Raw genomic sequence first — 21,960 nt, forward strand, 5'->3', positions numbered from 1 at the left:
GGGTTTCATGAGTTTTCAATTGGAAAGTATGCCTAATATTTTAAGTAATTAATCAATTGGGCTCTCATCTATGATTTCACTCTTCTACATTTTAAAAACGATGCTACACACCACAGCATTAATGCTAGATATTGGCTGCCATCACTCACTTTTTATCAGCAGTAACAATGAATGAATGTGAGAATTAAGATACTAGTTTCTCTTTGCTACATTGTCAGGGTGATTTAAATCTGCAAATATCCGAGTGCTTTCAAGAGAGGGTATGGCAAAATGACAAAAATGTTCATTGTATACTTGTTCTTTGGTACTTAATACAATTCCTACCATATAACAATGCATACATTTATGGTAAGGGATACCATGGGGATAAACACACACTGGATTTCATATCTGCCCTGGGTTAATATACTCTACCATCATAAGGGTCAGGTGATATCGGATCACAAACAATTGAGGATTAGATGGCATGATGTGTTCATGTAATGACAAAGAGCTCTTTAGTATAAAAATATTTAATTTTCCCCTCTGTTATTTTCCCATGAGGACTGTAACCAATTTCACTACATAAAAATCAATTTTCAACGCATGACCTGTAAGACCTTTTAAAGCCAATTATAACAAGCTCTGTGCATTACTGAGCTCACTTTAAATATTTCCACAACATGAATGACTTTACCATAGATTTAATCACATACAGCTCACACACATAAACTGTCAAGTTCTGAGAATTAATACATGAAGGTTGAATTAAAACATAATTAAGAAAATTGATTGCATGAAGACACTGGAGGAGTTATTGGGCTAGGCTATTACTTTTAATAAATGTTTCCTTTAACAATGGAATCACTTACTGAGTTGGAGGTTCTCCCATCTTTCTTCCCACCTGTCCAATAAGGAGTTCCTTTGATTTGTGAGTGACACCAACTTTTCCTTAATCTGAAACAAAATGCCATTTGTAAATATAGATGCTAACATTTAGACGCTTTTGACTGGATAAAATAAAGTCAAAGATAACCAAAAGCACATCCAAATGAGCAGTGCGTCTAAGTATTTTTAATATCAAGTTATAGTTATCACTGTCACATTACCAGAAGATGTAAAGATACACACATGAAAATATCAAACCTGTCTATGGTAGCTGAAAGACCAACATCAAAGTGCACAACGTTGTTTAACAATCAGCCTAACCATTTAAAAAATGAGACAAGAATTTCACCATTCAAGAAGAATCTATAAGCATATCTGGTTGATGAGTGTTGCTATAGTGTACATGAATATTTATCTACAACTAAAGCATATATTAGTTTCCTGTCATAACTGTATTTGTATTTCATTTTGGGAATAATGTGATCTATATCCCAATGACATGTCCTGTACACCTGACATGTATTCTCAATAATGTACACTGTGTCTGCTGGACAAATAAATATATTATTATTATTATATCTAAGCCAAAGCTAAAAAGCTGTTAATTTCAGAATTCATCAAATTACTAGCTTCAAACTCAATTTCATCACAAGTTGAGGGCTTATTAAAGAATCTTAGAGATGGTTGACACTTGGTGGAATTCTCTCATTATGAAAGTAACACAGATGATGTGCTAAAGAAAAAATGATGCTCTTTGGTTTTTGCAGGATGCAACACATTACTTTCATTTATTAGCAAGTTTACATGATAATCTCAATTCAAGTGTTTGCAAAAATATGTAGTAATGTTACTGTGCTTGGATATCAGCACTCACAATCACTTTTGAAAATATATGTACTTTCTGAGTTACACTCTCAAATCATGGTTTGATGCTGATTATTAAATTATAATAGATTCTTGAATTAAAGTTGACTTAGTTATGCCTGGAAATCACAATTAAATCTTTGGAAGAATGCTTGGCTCTTCAAAAGAGTGTGAATTAACTATATTAATGGTGTATTGATTCCCTTGCATGTAATTCTTCTTGCATCAAAATTTCACCTTTACGAAAATCCTATTGTTTTTAACAATCAAATTGTTCGTGCTTGAATTAATTAATAAGATAAATACAAAAAAAGACCTGGTTATTTCATTAGATCATTGACTAAAATTTAGCACTCTTTTAAATAAGATTGTCAAAAAACAAACAATGTTGAGATTTATATTAAGACTGTCTAGAGATTTTACAGCTATTTCTATTACAGTCATTTACAAAATTAGTTATGCCTATAACTGAGTACAACACCTTTGTCCGGTTACCATACTACGAGTGCCATATTAATCACTTCAAGAAAATTGGAAGTCATTTAACTGAGCCCAAGAAAACTTAAATATTCAAATGTATTTGACAGCCACTCTTCAACTAAAAGAAAGTTTCAACCTATGACAAAGATACATGAATATCTTAAAGACTATCTTTAAGATGCAAACAAACATTTTTCTATAATCTGATCAATAATCATATATTAATGATAATGTCCATAATGTTCACCATTAGTGATTCATATAGCCCAAAGATTTGTGTACTCAATTTTAACCCTAGAAACGATCACCTGTTCAACATAAATTACCCAAAACAAATCTACCTACAATTTTTCAGACATTAGAAAATTGAAAGTAACTAATGAACTCCATCTTGAAGTATATTTAAAAAAATGTAATTCTTCTAAAAATAGATTAAAAATGACTGCAGTTCTTAAACCTATTATCACTAAATGAATAAAGTCACTGAGAGAAAATTAATATTTAATCTTTGATGTGTTTACTCCTCTAAAACATAGGGAAAAAAATTTAAACCTTTCCCGGTCAATTTACCTAGAATAATAATGGACCCACAAAATGTGACAGATTTTACTGGCTGAACATAGAACAGTAAGAAATCTTTAAGTTCATACACAAGTCCTTTTTAGAACAACTTTTTCTGTCCTTTGAATTTTTAAACTCCAAGTTTTTATTGTATTTTCTAACGTTGCAGTTTGATGGTCCACTCACCTCATTTGAAGCATAGTGATTTCTTGAAAGTAGTTCTTTTCCGAGGGATATACATGCTGAAAAATTATCTTCTCGAGCATCAATTTCAGCTTTCAAACTTTGGTGATTATTCATTAAGAGTTCTACACCACTGACATCCCTGGAAAATGTAAAAGAAATATGTGTCAAAGCACACAATAATATTGCTCATTTACAGAATTAAAAATCATAACATATGGGAATGAAAACTTAGCATAAGACAAATGCAAATCTAAAATATTAATAATGGGATTGCAAAATAGGTTTTTCTCCAACAAAACTATTCATGCATCATGTATTTACTGCTTCACCAGTGAATAATTAGCATTCAACTATGTAGTTATGTCGGGATGCCATTTCTGTTAAGACATGTCTAATCTAGCTCTTCATTGACTTTGGTAGGCAACATAGATAAAGGGGACCAAAATGCATGATTTTAAAAAATGAAACGACAAAATGCTCCACGTAAGTGAAAGTTTAAGATTGATTTTTAATGGCAAAGAGAAAGCAGAATTTCTTTTATCAACTAATTAAGTCTAAACATGATTTGTAACTAACATCAATGAAAAAGTGAATTGAAACATGATTTTTTTCCTTAAAGAATCAGCCTTAGTCAATCATCGGCCAATTATGACAATACATTCATGGTAGAGCACCACAGGATTTAATTTTGGAGCCAGAGCCACAGATTTGGATTCTTTTATATTAAGTGATCCAAAAATTAAATTGACAGCAAATCTGCACCTCACTGAACTCTTCAACAACTGATTGAAGAAGCATGACTACGGAATAGTCGGAATGATGTTAATGAACAAAATGAGCATTAGGACAATTATAAAAAATTAAGAAAGTTGGGTTCTACTGATTTTCAATTCTTCATATGAATTATCCATCAACTTATCAAGAGCATTTACTAAAAAAAGAGATTTAACCCAAACCAGACCCTGATCCAATAATCAAAGCTTCAAAAAGATTAAATATGGTGACATTAAGAAAATGATGTGATAGTTTCACTTACCTCGGCTTTTCAGAAGTATTCATTTGCCGTACAACATCATCCATCCACAGCATTAACGTGCGCACCATGTTAAAGAATTTGTACAAATCACCAGTGTCTGCCAGTTTCTGCTTACGAGCATCGCACATGGCTTGAAGTGCTTTCCAAGCACTTACCACCTCACCTTCCCGGTTAGTAATTTCTTTTGCTTTGTCACCAGCATATGATGCTTGCAACTTGGCCGAGTCTTCTTGTATTTGCTGAATCTGGATAATAAACGAGCAAATTTTAATACCTTTACATCACAGACTCAACCTACAAAGGAGCTCAAAATTAGACTGCACTATTCAAGGATTATCAGTGGGTTAACCTCACATCTGACTCACACACCTAACACTTTATTTAAATCTTCCTCTGAAACCATTGACTAAGCATAATAATTATTGAGAGTTCATTACAAGTTAATTTTTAAAAAGAATTAATTATATCACACATATTACAGCATTGTAAGATTTTTCTCAAGAATGGATTGAGATTATCCATTCAGGATTAAAAAAAACTATTATATTTTTTTCATGGCAAATCTAATGAATCTAATTACCTCAGGAATAAAGGGAAACATGATTAGATCCTCTCATGCTCAAGAAACTATAAATAAAATTAATAAAAAAAGAAAAACTTGACATTTCCGGCAATTATATATGCAACAAATGTTTTTGGCATACATTATAAAATATTCAACTTTCCCAACACTTATGTAAACTTTGTGCATTCTAAATGTCACTATTATCACCTACAGACTAAGTTACACATCAATAGTATGCATGATAGCCGACCATTTAAAAGTCCCCAAGTTTTCATGTTTTAAATGGGATTGTTTTTCAATTATCCAGCATATTTTGCATGCTTAATTAACACAATGACCCTTACATTTCAAGCCAATCTAAACCTTGCAAGCATCCTGTCCATTGCTCCCTAGTTCTCCTAATAAATGATACCAAGTTATAACACATCGCAGTACTCCTTTGTCAGTCAGTCATTTAGTTAGTCATACAAAACTTTGGCTTTTCAAATTTCTTAGGATGCTGGACACCCTTAAACATTACATAAAAATTAACAGCATTTGCGTAGCATTTTAAGATATCCTCTGAATCTTAATAATGGAAAATTTGAATACCGTATTATGTTTTCCCTATGAAGGAATGAACAATATTTTTACCTGTGACTGTAGAGTTAGCAGATCCTGAAGGAAGTTTTGATGTTTTCGCTGAAGAGCTGAAACTGAACCAGCGTCACGACCGAGTTCATCTGACATAGCATGCTGCTTCTCCAGTACACGTCCCAGCACATCTTTACAGTCATGGAAGAATTTGTGAAGTTCTCTTGAAGCAGCGAGCATCTAGAAAAGTTGGTGGGTGATGATTAGTAAACAGAGATCACTTCAAAATGGAAGGCATTCCTTGATAGTGCCATACAGCTTCAAAAAATAAAAGGCACTTAAAAATATTTAAATTATGGTTTTAATTATCTTCAATTGAATAGGAGTTATTCATCCGTATCATCTATGAATTGCATCATTTCAGTTTCATTGACGCTGCTTTCAGCATGATCTGATTTACCTGAGTCCTTGTTTCAATAAGTTCCAATAAGTCTTGCCATGACTCATTAAGACCATCCTTCCACTCTGCAATGGTTGCCGAATCTGAGTGCCCGGCACTGATAAGTTGATCAGCTATTCCATTAACAGCTGCCACTCGTTCACTGCCTATTGTCTCTGTGTCACGTGCAAATTCCTTGAATCTCTCCCAAAGAAGCTAAAATGAGAGGAATATAGAACAGAGAGTCAGCTTTACGTTGAACATACACAATACTAGAGATGAAAAAAGGCTGGCATAAAAAAACATAAACTTGAAGAATTATTTACGAAATCAGAAAACAATAATTTTAAGTTTTCACATTCATATTTTATGTACTTAAAGCTTGAGAAAATTCCATAAAATTAAAATTTATACATGGCATATTAGTGAATTTCCTACTTTTCAATTGCCTTATTGCTGGTTAGTAATGGGTAATGAATTAAAGATAATTACCGTGACATGATCATAGTCCTGACCCAGCTCGTGGGAGCTGGCAACATTTTCTCTCTCCGTAATCCACAATTCTAAGTCATCAACCTCCCGATTAAGCATAAACAATTGGAGAGCTTCATCCAACTTGGCTCTCCTCTCACCAGCCAAGTCCTTTAGTCCAGCATACAACTTGTCAACTTGAGACTGCTTAACAGCTATTTGGTCACTGCAGTAAAAAATGTGCAATGAAATAAGGATAAAGAGGATTTAAGAATGCAAAATTGATAGAATGAATTTTTTTTGGTGAAGTGGAGACTATAACATGACCTTCACCCTTGCAGTTACATTAAGGGTCGTCTGAAAACAATTTGTTTAAAAAATCATTTAAGGGAGGATAGATTAATAAGCAAGCAGTGCTACATAAAGCTGCATCTAAGTGTTAATAGCACATTTCATGCAGAACAATTATACTAATAATGATGAATAGCACACACTGTAGGTGTCTTAACTTACCAAATAAGAAACAGTGTTATGTTGAAAACTTTACTTAATTTCTCTTGTCTTTGACTCACTTATTATGTCATGTAATTTAGATTGAGGAAGGGAGCTTCAACTATATTTCATGAAACAGCATTTTATGAAGCTCCTTTTAGATCTCTACCAAAGTTTATCCTTGCAAGAATTGAAAATCACCAAATCTTACTTAATTTTATTCGTCAAATTTGATGATTGCCCAAAATGTAACCACAGGTAAAAAATAACAGATAATAAGAGGAGGAGACAGGAAGGAATCAAGCTAATGCACATACAGTGCTTGATTGAAGGCAGAGATGTCATAGAGGTATAAAAAAAAGGTTTGGCTCAAGATTAACAACCACGAGGGCTGAAAATCACAAGAGAATTCCAGTGTTTTTCACACAATACATTTACACTCATTCGGAGCATGAACCAATGTTACATCAACGGGTGGAATAGGCCAAAATGAAAAATGTAACAAATACCTGTCTGGGTGCTGTTCACTTGTAAGTTGTCTTGCTGTCTCACCAAGTTGTCTTATCGTCTCTGCATAATCTTCAACGGCTGCTTCCAAGCTTTCATGCTTCTTCATAAGATTCTGGGCAGATATTTCATCTTTGCCCCGGTCCTCCACCATCATGTACAACTCTTGCTCACTCATCCATGACTCAGCTTCACTCGCATCGAAGAAGTACTGCAAGGAAGTTGTGAAATTCATAAAGAGGGAATAAACATTTAATGCACTCTGCATATTGTACAAAGCAACCCTTAGGTGACAATGATGGGATTGAATCATGCACAGAAAAGTAAAAGTTACACATCCTTTGCTTCTGCACACCCAACTTCTACAGGGTGGCATACATTCTCATTAGTTTTGCACATAAGGAAATTACTGCACACACATCTCGTAAATTAAAATAAGTTTTACAAATTTTCTTTACATTTCAGCAATACGTATACATCAACAGTAGATTAAAACAACAGCAATAGAATTATCTTAACTGAAGAAATTTATTTCTCAAATTATGAGAACATACTAGGACTACCAATTCATATGTATAGCAGTATTTGCAATTTTTTAGACAGCCAAACATTACTGTCACCGAAAATCTTACTAATCAGTAATGAGCAAATTTAAATAAAAAATTTATTTTTAACAAACCTGCTGTGCCTTCTCTGATTGCATAAGATTATTCTTCCGGTTCTCCACAGCGTCTTTCAATTCTTCCCACTTTTGCATCAACTCTTCAATCAGCCGATTGAATTCTGGCGAGCTCTCGTGCCCTTCATCGACCAATTTTTGGCCATTGTTGCACACTAAGTGTATCCTCGGCTCATGATTGTCAATTTCTGTACGCAGTGACTAAGAATAAAAACATAAAATGTCAAACTAAGGGCAATGAGTATTTTAAAAATATTCAACACTATCAAAAGATTACTTAAAGAAAATATTTGAGCATATTTGAAAAAAAGTCAATTCAACACACACTTTATTGTGAAAACTATGCACTAGTATTTAAAAAACAATCTTTACTAGTTCCTAAGTCAAAGATAAATTAATAAAAAAAACTAAAAGTGGTCATTTAATATGTTTAAAAATTAACGATTTGTTGACAATTTTTTTGCAATTGTATTAACATTCATGAGAAATTACTATATCATAATGCTTCATAGTTAAAATAACCCATACATTTTACGTTAGCAATTATAAAATGAGGAACGAATCCTACGTTTTTATACTTTCATAACTGTCATGATAACCAAGAACATCAAGAGGAAACATTTTGATGATGGACACTATTGTGCTAACGGAGAAACTCATTCAAATATCTTACCTGGTTCTTCTTTTTCAGCATGTTGACATTAAACAAACTATTGCCATACTCAGTAGAGGTGGCTTGGGGCATCTTTTCAGCAATCCAGAGCTTTTCATCCTCCACATCTCTTCGGAATTGGAATGCTTCCTTTTTCTTCTCCAGTTGCCTCTGGCGATCCAGAAGTGGTGCCTTGAGTTGCTCAAAGCGTTCCTCAACCTGGGCCTTTTTCACCTGAATCTCATCCATTTTCTCTGGAGCTGTCCTCTGCAGGTACTCTGCTTGGGTTTCCAGTTCTGACACTTGTTTAGCTTTGACGGCCATTTGAGTCTCGATCATCTAAAATTAAATAAATGACAATATAGGAAACCTCCAAAAAGACCACTACATAAACATGTCTGAAAACATAAGGTTTGATGCAACATCAAATTGATGGAAAAGCAAATGATAAGACATTAGGTATCAGATTTTCATGTGCTTTGGACATTATACTATTCCAACCAGCTGTAGCATAAATTGGTAGCGATTGGATGGCTTTAATTTATTATTGATTATATCAGCTATCACCTTGACCTTCGTGTATTGTGCATGAATTTCAAGGATAAGCTGTAAGCAACTCAATGACTTTCTTCGGCTTGTAGTAGTTGAAAAATAAAATTTAATACCATCATAATATGACTTCCAGGACAAATAATGAGCTGAAACAACAGATGTCTACATCATTCAAGGGACCCAACAGACATGAGATTTTGGGCAAAATTATAGAGAATGAGATAGATGGAATTGAAATGAGCACCTAATTCGCAAGGATTAGTTTGAAATGAGCCCCTGGTAAGCTGGATGCATTCTGAAGATCTCCAGAATTGGCCTTAGGACTACAATTAAATAAATTAAGGCCAAGTATATAGGATGGAATGTCAATTATACGGAGGACCGTAAGTGAAATATATCTAATTATCCACTTTTAAATGACAATGATTTATCTGTTCATGTAAATAATGAAACTTGGCAACTAACTGTTTACATGTTTAATAATTTTTAGCAGTAGTTTTGTTTTGAACTGGACTAATAAAGAACTACCTTCGAGTTAATTTATCTCATTTCCACAATGCTACAATACATGAAACAGCAAATTGCTAAATACATTTGGCCATTACAAATTTTTACTGGTGATTATTTTTTCACTATTTATCAGATAAATGTGTCACATATACTCTATCAAATATGGCGTACTTGATATAATGAACACATTTTATAATTTGATACACCTGTGCAATATTTTATCATTGACCGATTTTACAGGTAAAACTACCTGATATTTTATCTTTACCTTACATAATGTCATTTGAAAATTTTCCACTTGAATCAATTCATTTCATTCAATTATCTCATTTTTTCCAGTGCTTTAAAACTGGCACATAACCCAGTACGGTTCTCAGCCCGCGAATTACAGTTCTGCATGTAGTAACTGTAGCCCAAATCATTTTGTTCCACGACTGCTAATATTCTTTCAAGAAATGACACTTGACCTACCTGCTGCTTCTGCATCAAGATGTTAACAGATGCCAAATCAGAGCCAGTGTCTTCCGATTCAATCTGTTTCTCCAGGTCATTCATCCATGAATCAATGTCGTCACATGTCTGGTGCAGTAGAACCTAAATGTAAAGAATGCAGCATTTTGGTAACTTCCTCAAAATAGCCAAGCAAGTGCATTAGCCAATATGCATCACATGGTCAAGTAAAACTCACTTCTCTATTGGCATCAAATAATCTCTCTCCTTTCTCCTTTGTTGTCCTTTCCAGGTTGCCAAACTGCTGCTCAAGTTCCTGGATTTTAGGTACTATAACCTCTGCAAGTTCTGGCTTCTCTTTCATGAGCTGCTCGCTAGCCTATTTCAGTAGATTCGAAATTAGACATCACAAACAATGCAGTAATTATTATTAATAAAAATGACAGTAGACCAAGGCAGAGATGCTGGCGAATATTTTTCCCACAATTAGTCAAATACACATAAGGTGATTTTCTAATAATGCACAAAGAATATTATTGTCTGGAAAGACTTATGATTTTTTTAAAAATTCCCCAAAATTACTTATAGTGTCACTCTAAATTCTTTCCAACTCCTTCATGAATAAATAAATATTTACAAAAATGCCACAAAAAATACACATGCACTATTGGGAAAACAATCACTTCAACATTTATAAACAGTACCGACCTTTTGAATGCTTATGAGCCTGTCTTTGTTGGAAGCAATCTCAGCTTCAAAGGCTTGATGCCGTGTCCATTTGCTGTGAACTGTTTTAGCACTCCTATAAGTTTCATCTTGGGCAGTGATATTCTTCTCCTGAATCCACTCGCTGAGCTCTTCACAATCCTGTTAATTGATAAGAAAACAGTAATTTCAGATCAACTGCAACAATCTAATTAATTTATTATATACATCACAACATTTGCTAATTAACCTACACTTTTCCATAAACCTTAAAATAGTCAACTTCCATAACAAGGCTGAAGATATTTTTGACATAATTCCCTTTGATGAAAAACTCATTAAATTCCTAAAATAATGTGATCAAATCCAAATCATGCGATCATTATTTAAGATTGAAATATTATTTCACGGCAAAACAGACTGACTGCTGCATGGTATGTTTCCCTTAACCTTTAGAATACAGCACAAATATGCCCTATGTACACGAAGGTTACATGTTTTGTTCTATAAAAATGATTAAGGAAGACAAGGAAACCAGGTAGCAACCAGCATTAAATAAAGATGACAGTAGTAAAATAAATCTTAACATTATGATTTTCACATTTTGTTCATGAATTATTGCGTGTCCATCTTACTTAACAGTGATGATTATCAAATAAAAATAAGGTCTTTGGAAATGTTGATGTGATGCTTTTTTAATTAACTTCACACTCTATGCATTATAGAAACTGAAGTAGTGATATAATTGGAGCCTTTGCAATGAAATGTACAACACGAAAATGTACACTGCCATAATTTAAGGGGGACACACTACCTGTAAGAACTGGTGCAACTCAAGTTGATCTCTTAGCCTCTCCATCTGGAGCAGCGCTCTCTCTCTGTTATTGTTCCTGCGCTCGCTAATGTTTTCAGCTTTCTTCTGAACCTTGTCAGCTGTTGACCCAGGAAAAAAGATGAAACTCTTGTTAAAATTGTCCCGTAAATGAATATTATTCTGTGAGAATATTTAATGCATCTTGAAAAAAACATTCAAACAAAATTTAATGAAACAATTCACAAAATTGGTTCCAATAGGTTAAAATTTGCCAAGAAAATTGTTTCCAACCAACATGTGGGTTAGTTACTACATTACAGAATTGAGTTAAAAGCCATATTTTCAATCAATGAAGCCAAAAATAATGAAATAGCTTTCAATGATAAACACATCTGGAACCTTTAAGTAAGAATCTTAATGATTACAGCCAGCATTGACTTTGCCGGTTTGCTCCTTTAATATCACAGGAAATTTATCAATTTTAAATATGAGCTGAAACAATTTATTCCATGGCTACTTTTCATCTTAAAACTGTTTGATGACACAAGAATCACTGTGAAGGAAAATACAAAGGCTTCATCCGACACCAATTCACCAAAGGTTTCTTCTTCACCTGCAAAGTGACCCTCATCGTTCAGCCTTGAGGCAAACTGCACGACAGAGTTGATTTTCTCATCATTGGCTTCCATTGTGGTGAGGAATGCCTCATGCCTTTTGATCAGGTTCTCTGCCTGCTCTAGATTAACCTGAAAGAGAGAGATAATGAAGAGTGTGTTAATTTAACGACTTGTAGCACCACACATACATTCAAAACTGCCAAATGGATTGGATTATACTTACAGGTGTCTCATCCTTGCTCAACACGTGTTCTTGTTGTGACAATAGGACTTCAGCCTGTTTTGCATCCCTGAGGAACATTTGCAGGTTGAGGGACTGAGATAAGAGTTGTTGCCTGTTCTCCCACATCTGGTGCAATTCTTCCCATCCATCCTTAAGAGCCTTTAGCCGTTCTCGGAGGAACATGTACTGAGGATCATCCACTGTAGAAGGCTCCTGAAATAAAGAAAAACAATGATAAATATTTTACCGATTAAGAGAGAAAGAAAGTGGCACTACTGTCAAGGTATTTGAAGTAAAATTTCTAAATAGTGTTGTTCTTTACATAAGATAGCAAGAAAGAAAAATTCCTTCGAGAAGTCTAAATCTATGAAAAGTTTTCTCCCCTAATCAACACATACTGGAGCCTTCGAAAGTTTAATGCAGACCCGAAGTGAAGTACATATCACGGTAAATATACAATGAATGTAAGTAAAATGTACGACCAATTATGTCCAAGTCCTCTCAACATACTTATGAATCTGGAACATATAAAGGAACAAAGTACTTTCCATAGAATTTTATTATTTGGAACAACCTGTCTTAGCATTATACAGTGTTCCTTCCAACATTATGCATAGATACAACTTGCACAGAGTGAAGCCTGAAACCATACAGATCACAAATACTTCCAGATCACAAATTCTATAACATTGCAGAATTACACTATCTATAAAGAGTACTTCTATTTTCTCATTAACATTTTCTTTAAAATCATTTGCCTTTTTTGAGGTGTTCACGGTTTAAGTTAACTTGCACCAATTTTTTTGATTTTTATTCACTAACTTGTACAATACAGTGGCTAATGGTGGGAACTTCACTGAATTTTATCCCCTTTGTTGCAAAACCATTGCCTATTTAATTTTGAATAAAAACCAAATGACAAAACAGATAGGACAAAATAAAAGAGTATCATCAACTACTAACTCACTCTTCCCATTCAGTAACACAGCATGTATTCTCACATAAAAAAATATCACGCATGAATTATGTAGTAGTAGAGAAATAATCTGAACCTACGTATCTGAATGGATATGATCTGAATTTACCAGAATATTGAACATTGAAAATAAACATGACATAGAGGCAGAATGTCGACAAAAATTCTAATGATAAATTATGAAGCATTTGTAAATAATTTGCTAGAGAAAGTAAATTTTCACTGGAGAACAATCAATTAACATAAATTATGGAAGCACAATTTCTTTTTTTTAATGTTAATTATAAACACATTTGACTTCTAGACAAAAATAGGTGGGAATAATCGGGTCATTTTAGGGTGCAAAATAGAACAAGGGGGGCTGTGAAGTGCATCTGAGTTATGCTCACATGCACCAAAATCCAAACATCTAAAATAAATTGACAAGAGGACATTTTTCCCAATACGTACAGCTGTTATTCTCTCTCCGTAGTCCATCATCTTAATGTAGTCTTCAGTGTAGTTGTCTATCTCTTCACGTATGCTCTGGTGCTGTCCCAGGAGCCTTTCAGCATCAGCAAGGGATGTTGGTATGTCTTCTGAGGCAACATCAGTTTGAGATCGAGTTAGCCATGCTTGGAAGTGATCCAAGTCACGTAGGAACCTATGGAGATCTCCAGCTTCCTCCAGTTTCGAGTCACGTTCTTTAAGCTGTTCAATATATGAAAAAATTGTTACAGCAGAACGATTTTAACAAACAGAAGTCACAGTTAAGCATGACAAATCAACACAAATGGAAATTAGTGGAGAGTGGCAAAATATATTCATTTAAGGAAAAATGATATCAACAATGATGCAACCTTCAACGTTGAGTTATAGAGGATATGTACATTTGTTCAGAAAATTTAGGTTGGTAAGTTAAAAGCACTTAATATAAGTTTACCAGACGTGCATTTCAATTGAAAATTTAAAGAGAAGATAAACCCTTATGAAAAACATTGTGAAGCAATGTAAATTCTAAACAAGCTCAATAAAACGTCCAGTCAATTAATTTCATTGAAAATCAGTAGAACAAAATATCTATTAATAAAAAGACAACTGGTAAAACAATTAAGCCAAAAACAATTTTAATTTTTTTCTTTGCTTTCTGGTTGCATCTGATGACCTCGGATCTTCCCTTGGGATGACCCGGATCCTGATAAAGTCATCCCTGAATTGCCTCAGGTGCCTAAGGGATTAAACCACCAGATTTGACATAACATCCATGCTCACGGTGGGTTTCAAACCCATTGCCTTTGGACCTCAAGGCAGGTGCATTACTTTTGACTGATTAAAATCTTTCAGTATATGCAGATGATTACAGGTACAACGAAGTCATACAAAGATTAAGTAAATCTTCACATATACTTTCTTAGTTGATACCGTTATAACTATTACATAAATCACTCACAAAATTGGCTATACTATCCCAAAAATCATAGAAATTAGCCAATAAGCAATAATTCAAATGCAATTGATAATAACGAGATAATACAGCAATGTATCTTTACAGAGATGATGAACAGCTGAGATTCCATGGAGCAATCCGTATTTTATGATGAAGAAATAAACTCTCCTCAAATTCTTAAATAAGACTAACTTTTCACACATTCTGTGTTCAGGGTACTACGGAAACTTGAGATAGGATATGTGAAAATTGTAAGAACTGAATACCAAAAGAAGCATAAATCACAACAGTATTTCTCTCACCATTTGAGTGAGCTGCTCCCAGATAGCTCGAATCTGCACAATCCTCTCGCCAATGGCTGCTGCCTCTTCAGGCCTCTCCCCATGAATCTTTTCAGCCTCCTGTTCCAAGGAATCTACCTTTGCTTGGATGGCTGCAAGGTCACGCTCCATGCCAGACAGACGGCGCTATGGGATGAAGTCAACATCATCATATTTCCATCGTGATAACTCATCACGATGATGATTTTCTCCCACTTTCATGAATACTAGAGCTTGGTGGAGCTCTAGCATTTGTGCAACTGCACAAATGCTAAAATCTTACAAACATAAGCAATAAAATAGAAAGAACCTTGAAACTTATAAGCCATTATATTTTAAACTTGATTGCTTATGAGAACCAAAGAGGGGTCCATTACTATAAAATTAATACTACACAGATTATTCAGTTTTGGCAAAAAAATGAATTAAAATGTTATTCAAATCCATAGTTCATGAGGGAATCATTCAGATAAAAAAACTTCACAGGTAAAATAATTCTGCAGCTAAAGAAAATATTTTATGAACACTGAACTAACTCATCTCGCGGTTTTCTCCATATCTGCAGGAAGAAAGTCCGCTTCACTACAAACAGCCTAGCTTGGTCAGTGAACTGATACTATAATTATGGGATTAATCATTCGACTGAGGAACGCAAAGAGTTGAGCATACATGAATTTTCCTTTTCATTAAATGTCAACAATTATTTCATTTACTCAAAGGGCAATGAAATTATTATATACAAACCTGGAGAGTCATAATTCCAGTGAGATCCATTTCCAAGCTGTCTGTAGATTGTAGGATACGTTTCTTGTCCTCTATCCATGATATGGTTTCGCGACATTCTATATGGAATGTTTGGGCTCCATGGGCGGAATTCAACTCTTCCCTCTTTCCCTCTGCCTTCTCACGCAGTTCTGCCCAGTCGTGGTTCAGCTATAAGCATTAGAAAATAACTAGTAATGAATCCATCCCAATCAAGTAAGAATGGCATTGTGGTTAAAACTCTATAACATTACAGTGGCATCAGTTTAGCATTTTTGTCTACAAAAGTAGACCCTAAAAGTGATATAATAACAAGCAGCAAAGCCTTATCATTCATTAATTGATTCAATTAAAATTATGGGCAATCAAGAAAAGTTAAAACATGTATCTAAGGCATTTGACTATTAAGTTATCATAGACCTATTATGAACTTTCCGAGTTGAATTTTAGTGACTTTGTTTTTTAATTTAAAAAACTGGGGGTGTAGATATAGGCCACAGTTCTTCATATCCATTAAAGTCAGCTGATTATAAAAAAAGGCTTTAAAAAAGTTCAGCAACAAGACTTCCAGCAATTAAATAAATAATTCCAAAAACAATTAGAGATTTAAAAAAAATTGTGTGGATCAATGGCAGCTGGAAGACTTTCCTGGACTGGAAGTTTTTTAAGCAGGTTTTTACTTTGATTTCAGACGGCTTAGTTTTACATGAAATCATTAAAAGGTATAAACAGAAAGGTTACCTCATTCTGGCGCACAACAATCTGTTCTGAATTAGGATGCTCAACATGCAGAAGTTGTCTTGCAAGCTGGTTAACAACTGCCACTCGAGAAGCATTGGCATTCATCTCCTTCTCAAAGCCATCATAACGATGCTTCATTATTTCTACATCCTCAATGTCTTTGTCTGGAACCATTGTCTGAAGCATTCGATCCTGAAAAAAAACAAACATAAGCATGACTCCATTTATTGCTCAAAAAATAACCAAAATATGAACAAGACACCAATACAAGAGCCAATTAAGTTGCATTTATCGTCTCTTAAATAGAATATTGATATCTTAAACGAAAAATCACAAATGAAATCAAAACGAATTAGGAATAATACTTGTAATAACTCCAGCTAAGGCAGAATAATTCACATACCAGTAATTTCAGCATTAAATAAACTGTTATTTTAACACTCTATGAACTTGAATGTGATCAAATTTACTTTACATATGTGACAAATTCCACCAAACCTATGTTTATATCTTACGCATTTGTTAGATGGGTTCAAATATCAAAAAAGAGTAACAGGTATGACATTGGGCTTGATTTTTTATGAACGTATATGATTAAAGACATTAATTAACATGGATAAAATACCAAAACAGTTTTCAATTTTGACATCAACTTTAGTAATGATTTGAATGGAGGCATAAAATGATTGAAATGATTAAGTTTGAGACATTTCTCAAAAATGAATGTACACATTTACTAACTGAAGTTAGGGGTAATTACACTTCCAATGAAGTAATGAAATATTCCAGACTCTAATCCTATGCCAAATACCTTCTCTCCAATCCATTGTTCAACTCCATCTGCTTCACTGAACAGTTTATATAATGACAAGGCATCAAGTAGCCTCTGCTTGCGTAGTTTGGCCAGTTCCATAAGTTCCTTGTAGCGATGATCGATGCTTTCAAGCCTCTGCACAACCTAGTTTAAAAATTATTAAAAATATGATTGAAAAGGCATTAAGATTCACATTCACTGGTGTTCTATCCAAAGATACAATAAAGCTTTATACATCATAGTAGTAAGTCAAGACAAATTTTATGTCAAGATAACAGATAATTTATCCAAAGCCTTCCAAATAGTGAAGCAAATTTGAACACTAATATTACCTCAGGGGATTGCCTGTCTTGAACACCAAGTTGTTCAGCTTGTTGATGAAGGGCATCAATGGTGGAAGCATAGTTCTTCAGTTCATCCGTGACATCTTTGTGCTTCTTCAGTAAAGACTGAACATTTGCTTCATCGCGCCCAACATCCTCACTGGATACCAGGCGCAGAGTGTCAAGCATCCAAATATCAACATCATCTGCATCAGCAAAGAACTGAAAATGACAAAATGTACAAACATCAGTACAATACATGTTAGAGTAGGCATGCATGAAGCACTTTCAGTTATGAAACATATCAGTGAAGCATAAAAATAATGAACCCAAAAATTCACGAAACAATGTAACCATGGTGTGCTTAATAAGTATGATTGTATTTTAATACAACATTAGAATGAATTAATATAATATTTTAGGCTTCAAGAATGAAAATTGATTTTTTCACTAATTTATTGATTTTTTGCAAGAATGAAAACTGGTTATTGCAAATGGACACTTTATGTGTTTTCATTTACAGCTCCCTAATTTTTGGCAGATAAAAACTGGAATGAAAATGAATGAGTCTATGAAGCATTACAATTGACAAAAACAATTACAAAAATCTCATCAAACTCAATGCTGATAGGTCATTTGTCAGAGAAACAAATAATGAAACAATTTGAAAATTTAAACCAGACAACATCACTTACAATGACATTTCCTTAAGGCACATGATAAGAAAAGGCAAAAAAGTAAGGAAAAATAAGGTTGTTCATACCAGGAATTTGGCCGAATTTTCATCAAAATATTAAAGAATTTCCATAACGCTCACAATTATTATATTAAAATGAGCAAGAGTATTGTACTTTTGCTTTGAACATTAAGACATCAATCACCAAAATTTGAGAAAAAAATTCTGTGCGATTGAAATGAGATTAAACTGGAGGAAGGCTAACTCAGATGAATGAAAGAGAAAAGAAAAAAGATACTAACCTGGTGGAAGTCCACTGCTTCTTCAAGCCTCTTTCTACGGAATTCTGCAAGTTCCAAAAGATGGTTCCACATCCCAAGTATCTCTTGCAACCTTTCCCTGATGCGGTCAGCACCAAAGTGACCTTGCTGAACAAGCTCATCTCCGACAGAAACAACACTCATGAGCTGAGATTCATGACTGGAGATTTCATTTTCCAGGGCCTGGAAAAATTAAGCGATGGAATGACAACTTATTGTGACAAATATAACATGCTACATCCAAGTAAGACAGGTAAGGCACTTTACTTTAAAATAAATTAATTTATTTTTATTATAATATGAACAAAAAATATTACAACCTATTTGTTTTACCTTATGTTTCGATAGTAAGAGGTTAATGGTGGTCAGATCATGGCCAATATCTCCTGTGGATACAATCTGTTCCTTCTCCTTGATCCAGTTCTCCTCATCAGCCATGTCCCAATAGAACTGCCAAAGTTTGCGGCTCTCTTCCAGACGAGCTCGGCGTTCAACGGCAAGTTTCACCAGCTCAGCATATGCATCCTAATATTTCAAAAATTAAGAACAGAATTAAGTTTGAGTATCAGTAATATATTTTGCTACTGATGACAAATTATGAATAACACTCTAATTGCAAAGAGACATATTGCATTGGCCCGAATGTGAGGTGGCATTTTTTTCTACTAGCTAGGGATGGAAACTCACAACCCATCTTTCTATTGGAGCCCTAAGAAAACCTATCCAGGAATGCAAACCACTCAGTGTCACTGAGATATGAGACATTCTATGAAATAATACATTCAAATTAAATCTCATCAAACTGACAACATCGTATTTATGCAATCCAGACATAAAATGACACCCTTCACTACTCCATTCATTCAATACAATCAAAATGTTACATTTTTTATTGCAAATAGGGTATCAGGGTGATTGCCACATCTGGGCCCTATTTTCTAAGCCAACAAGGTCAATATCTTCTACTCATTGAATACTCTAACAACTATGCTTGTAAGTGCTAGTGTAGTCATCATACCCCTAAGGAACCATGGTACAAACATATGACTGGCAGACTAACTTGTATTCTGGGATTGGTGAACAATCTAAATGCCATCTATTAGATGGCAAGAACAATGGTCATGTATCTTTTAAAGTTATTATAAGTAAAACAGAACTTTTGACTTTAGCTGTAAGAGGAAATGGTTAGCCTCATCAATTTGAAGGAGTCTGCATTGATCATACATTAATTTCTGAATATAATATGACTCCCTCCAATGTTATAACCTCCACTACATTTTGACTCCCACCATTTTTTGTCATGTGGCATTTACTATTTTGAGAGAGTATATATGTTGAATATTTTGCATACATTATAGATTGTTGAGCCATATAAGTTTAAAATTAAAAATTAGTCTAACTTCACATTTGCTCAGCATTTGTCTCAATATTGTACTGTATTTGCTCCCCACCTTTTACCATGCCATTTGCCCTGGTCCCTTACCCTTCCCTTCCTTGCCTCAATTACATGATTATGATGATGCTCAGTAACAGTGTTCCCAAATAAAATATGTGTACACTAGTTTCTTAAATATTCCATCACATTATTATAACAGTTGTATATGAGATACGATATTCATATTCAAACATTTACCTCAAGCTGCTGAACACGTTCCACTATGATTGAAGGGTCACAAGGACGATATCCTTCTGTTGTTTCCTGGTCAAGGAACCTCTGCGACTGTTGAACAACTGCCTTCACCCGCTCACCCAACACATTGATGTCTGCCTCGACCAATGAGTGCTTTTGCAGAAGATCTTCCACACCCATCAGATGCTTGCCATAGTCGTCTGAAAGCAAACGCATCTTGATCTCCTCCATAGAGTCGAGGATGTACAGCATCTCCTGGAAATTTTGTTGGAGCTGGAGGGAGAGTTCCAGACGCATGCGCCTTGCTCGCAAAAGCTCCAGGAGGTAATTCCACAGCCGAAGAACATTCTCTTTCCTGTGAGAGAAATTTTATCAACATTTTTTTAACCTTGTTATGCTTTTCCCCTACAGTGACATTAATACTAAATGATTGTATTGTTGAAGAGTGGAAAGATTAAACTTTTAACTGCTAGAAAACATATCAACTTGGCTACATAAAAGAGACAAATCATTATTTGATTAAGAACATCACCCATGCTTAGGTTCTCCTTTGCCACAAAGGGTGAATGGCAATCGTTACATGTGTAATATGATGGATTCACTATTTCACTATGCCTAATTCAAAAGTTGTCTTAGTCAAAGAGTGCTTTTCAATGATTACATGACAAGAGAGAAACTCATTACAGTGAAGTACAAATTGATATTACCTTGCATTGATTCGATCGATGTCATGGTAATTCTCGGCTTCAAGCTCCTGGGAGACAGCAACAACCGCTTGAACTCTTTCCTCATATGCAAAGATGTCTGTTTCGATTGCCTCGTGTTTCTTTGCTGCAGCTTCTACAGCAGCCAAATCAAATCCAAAGTTATCCTGAAAAACAAACGCATAGTTAAAAGAGGCATTTATTTGTAGCCGTTTCAGTGGAAAGATTAAGCAACAAAAATGCTATAAAACAGTGAATTAAAAAATGAAAGACTTCAATTAATGCATTTTGACTTAATTCCAAGAAACTGTGGGAGATGCCGCAGCAGTAACTTTTAACTGAGTCATCCGCTAATATGCATTTCAATGCAACAATTTCAGAGCGTAAAAATTGTTCCCCTTGGAATTCGAACCCGGATCCCTCGAAGGATCCCAATTTTTGACTTACTTGAGAGACAAGTCTCTGGTTTTCACTGAGCCAAGTTTCACGCATGCTGGCCTTTCGGTTAAATCTTGCGGCAAGTTGTTCCAATTTCTCTTGACGTATTAGTTCCTCACGCAGGGCCAATTCTCTGTGAAGAAAATAAAATTTGAGTGAAGACTAAAATGATAACATAGTTCTTACCTTAAATTAGAACATCTTCCACCCAGAGAAACAGCCACATGGTGACTCTTGATATTTTAGTCAAAGTTTAAACAAATTTGATGTAATAAGTATTCCATTTAAGATAGCCATAGATTTTCAAAATCTCAACATTTCATCAACTTAAAGTAATGTGAATGCTGGTCATCAAGTTCAATACAGCAATTGAAAACAAGAGAAGCAAGCACCATTTCTTATTTAAAAATTGTGGGGGGATTTGTAAGATTACTTGTTTTTGGATTAAACAATAACAATTAAAAACCATTGCCAGTTCAATTTTTTGTCACACACTTAAGTTCTAGATTGAGTGTCAACGGTGTGATACTCATGATACAAATGCTTGTCAATGAAAAAGAAAAGAAATTTTGGATTCCTTGTAGAAA

The 21,960-nt window shown here is 34.4% G+C and overlaps 1 protein-coding gene across 9 annotated transcripts in view; it reads right to left on the minus strand.

The window, feature by feature from the left end:
- Positions 1-21,960, minus strand: part of beta-Spec (spectrin beta chain) — a 237,795-nt gene that overhangs the window by 37,686 nt on the left and 178,149 nt on the right. For 6 of the 9 annotated variants that reach the window (XM_071585459.1, XM_071585453.1, XM_071585456.1 and 3 more), the window contains 26 exons: positions 21,383-21,506; positions 20,939-21,102; positions 20,235-20,586; positions 18,935-19,126; positions 18,584-18,784; positions 17,615-17,827; positions 17,280-17,426; positions 16,469-16,660; positions 15,710-15,898; positions 14,948-15,112; positions 13,670-13,909; positions 12,244-12,456; positions 11,999-12,149; positions 11,404-11,522; positions 10,593-10,751; positions 10,123-10,263; positions 9,906-10,028; positions 8,394-8,711; positions 7,721-7,921; positions 7,044-7,252; positions 6,064-6,268; positions 5,593-5,787; positions 5,193-5,372; positions 3,995-4,239; positions 2,959-3,097; positions 852-936 (listed from right to left, as the gene is read on the minus strand). In XM_071585459.1, the coding sequence (XP_071441560.1) occupies positions 852-936; positions 2,959-3,097; positions 3,995-4,239; positions 5,193-5,372; positions 5,593-5,787; positions 6,064-6,268; positions 7,044-7,252; positions 7,721-7,921; positions 8,394-8,711; positions 9,906-10,028; positions 10,123-10,263; positions 10,593-10,751; positions 11,404-11,522; positions 11,999-12,149; positions 12,244-12,456; positions 13,670-13,909; positions 14,948-15,112; positions 15,710-15,898; positions 16,469-16,660; positions 17,280-17,426; positions 17,615-17,827; positions 18,584-18,784; positions 18,935-19,126; positions 20,235-20,586; positions 20,939-21,102; positions 21,383-21,506 (4,862 nt within the window). The remainder of the gene's footprint in view (positions 1-851; positions 937-2,958; positions 3,098-3,994; positions 4,240-5,192; positions 5,373-5,592; positions 5,788-6,063; positions 6,269-7,043; positions 7,253-7,720; positions 7,922-8,393; positions 8,712-9,905; positions 10,029-10,122; positions 10,264-10,592; positions 10,752-11,403; positions 11,523-11,998; positions 12,150-12,243; positions 12,457-13,669; positions 13,910-14,947; positions 15,113-15,709; positions 15,899-16,468; positions 16,661-17,279; positions 17,427-17,614; positions 17,828-18,583; positions 18,785-18,934; positions 19,127-20,234; positions 20,587-20,938; positions 21,103-21,382; positions 21,507-21,960) is intronic. The other 3 variants (XM_071585458.1, XM_071585455.1, XM_071585462.1) reach the window with 1 other exon arrangement.

The sequence above is a fragment of the Hetaerina americana genome, unplaced genomic scaffold (assembly GCF_022747635.1).
Source record: "Hetaerina americana unplaced genomic scaffold, ioHetAmer1.1.p SCAF_2, whole genome shotgun sequence".
Taxonomy (NCBI): domain Eukaryota; kingdom Metazoa; phylum Arthropoda; class Insecta; order Odonata; family Calopterygidae; genus Hetaerina; species Hetaerina americana.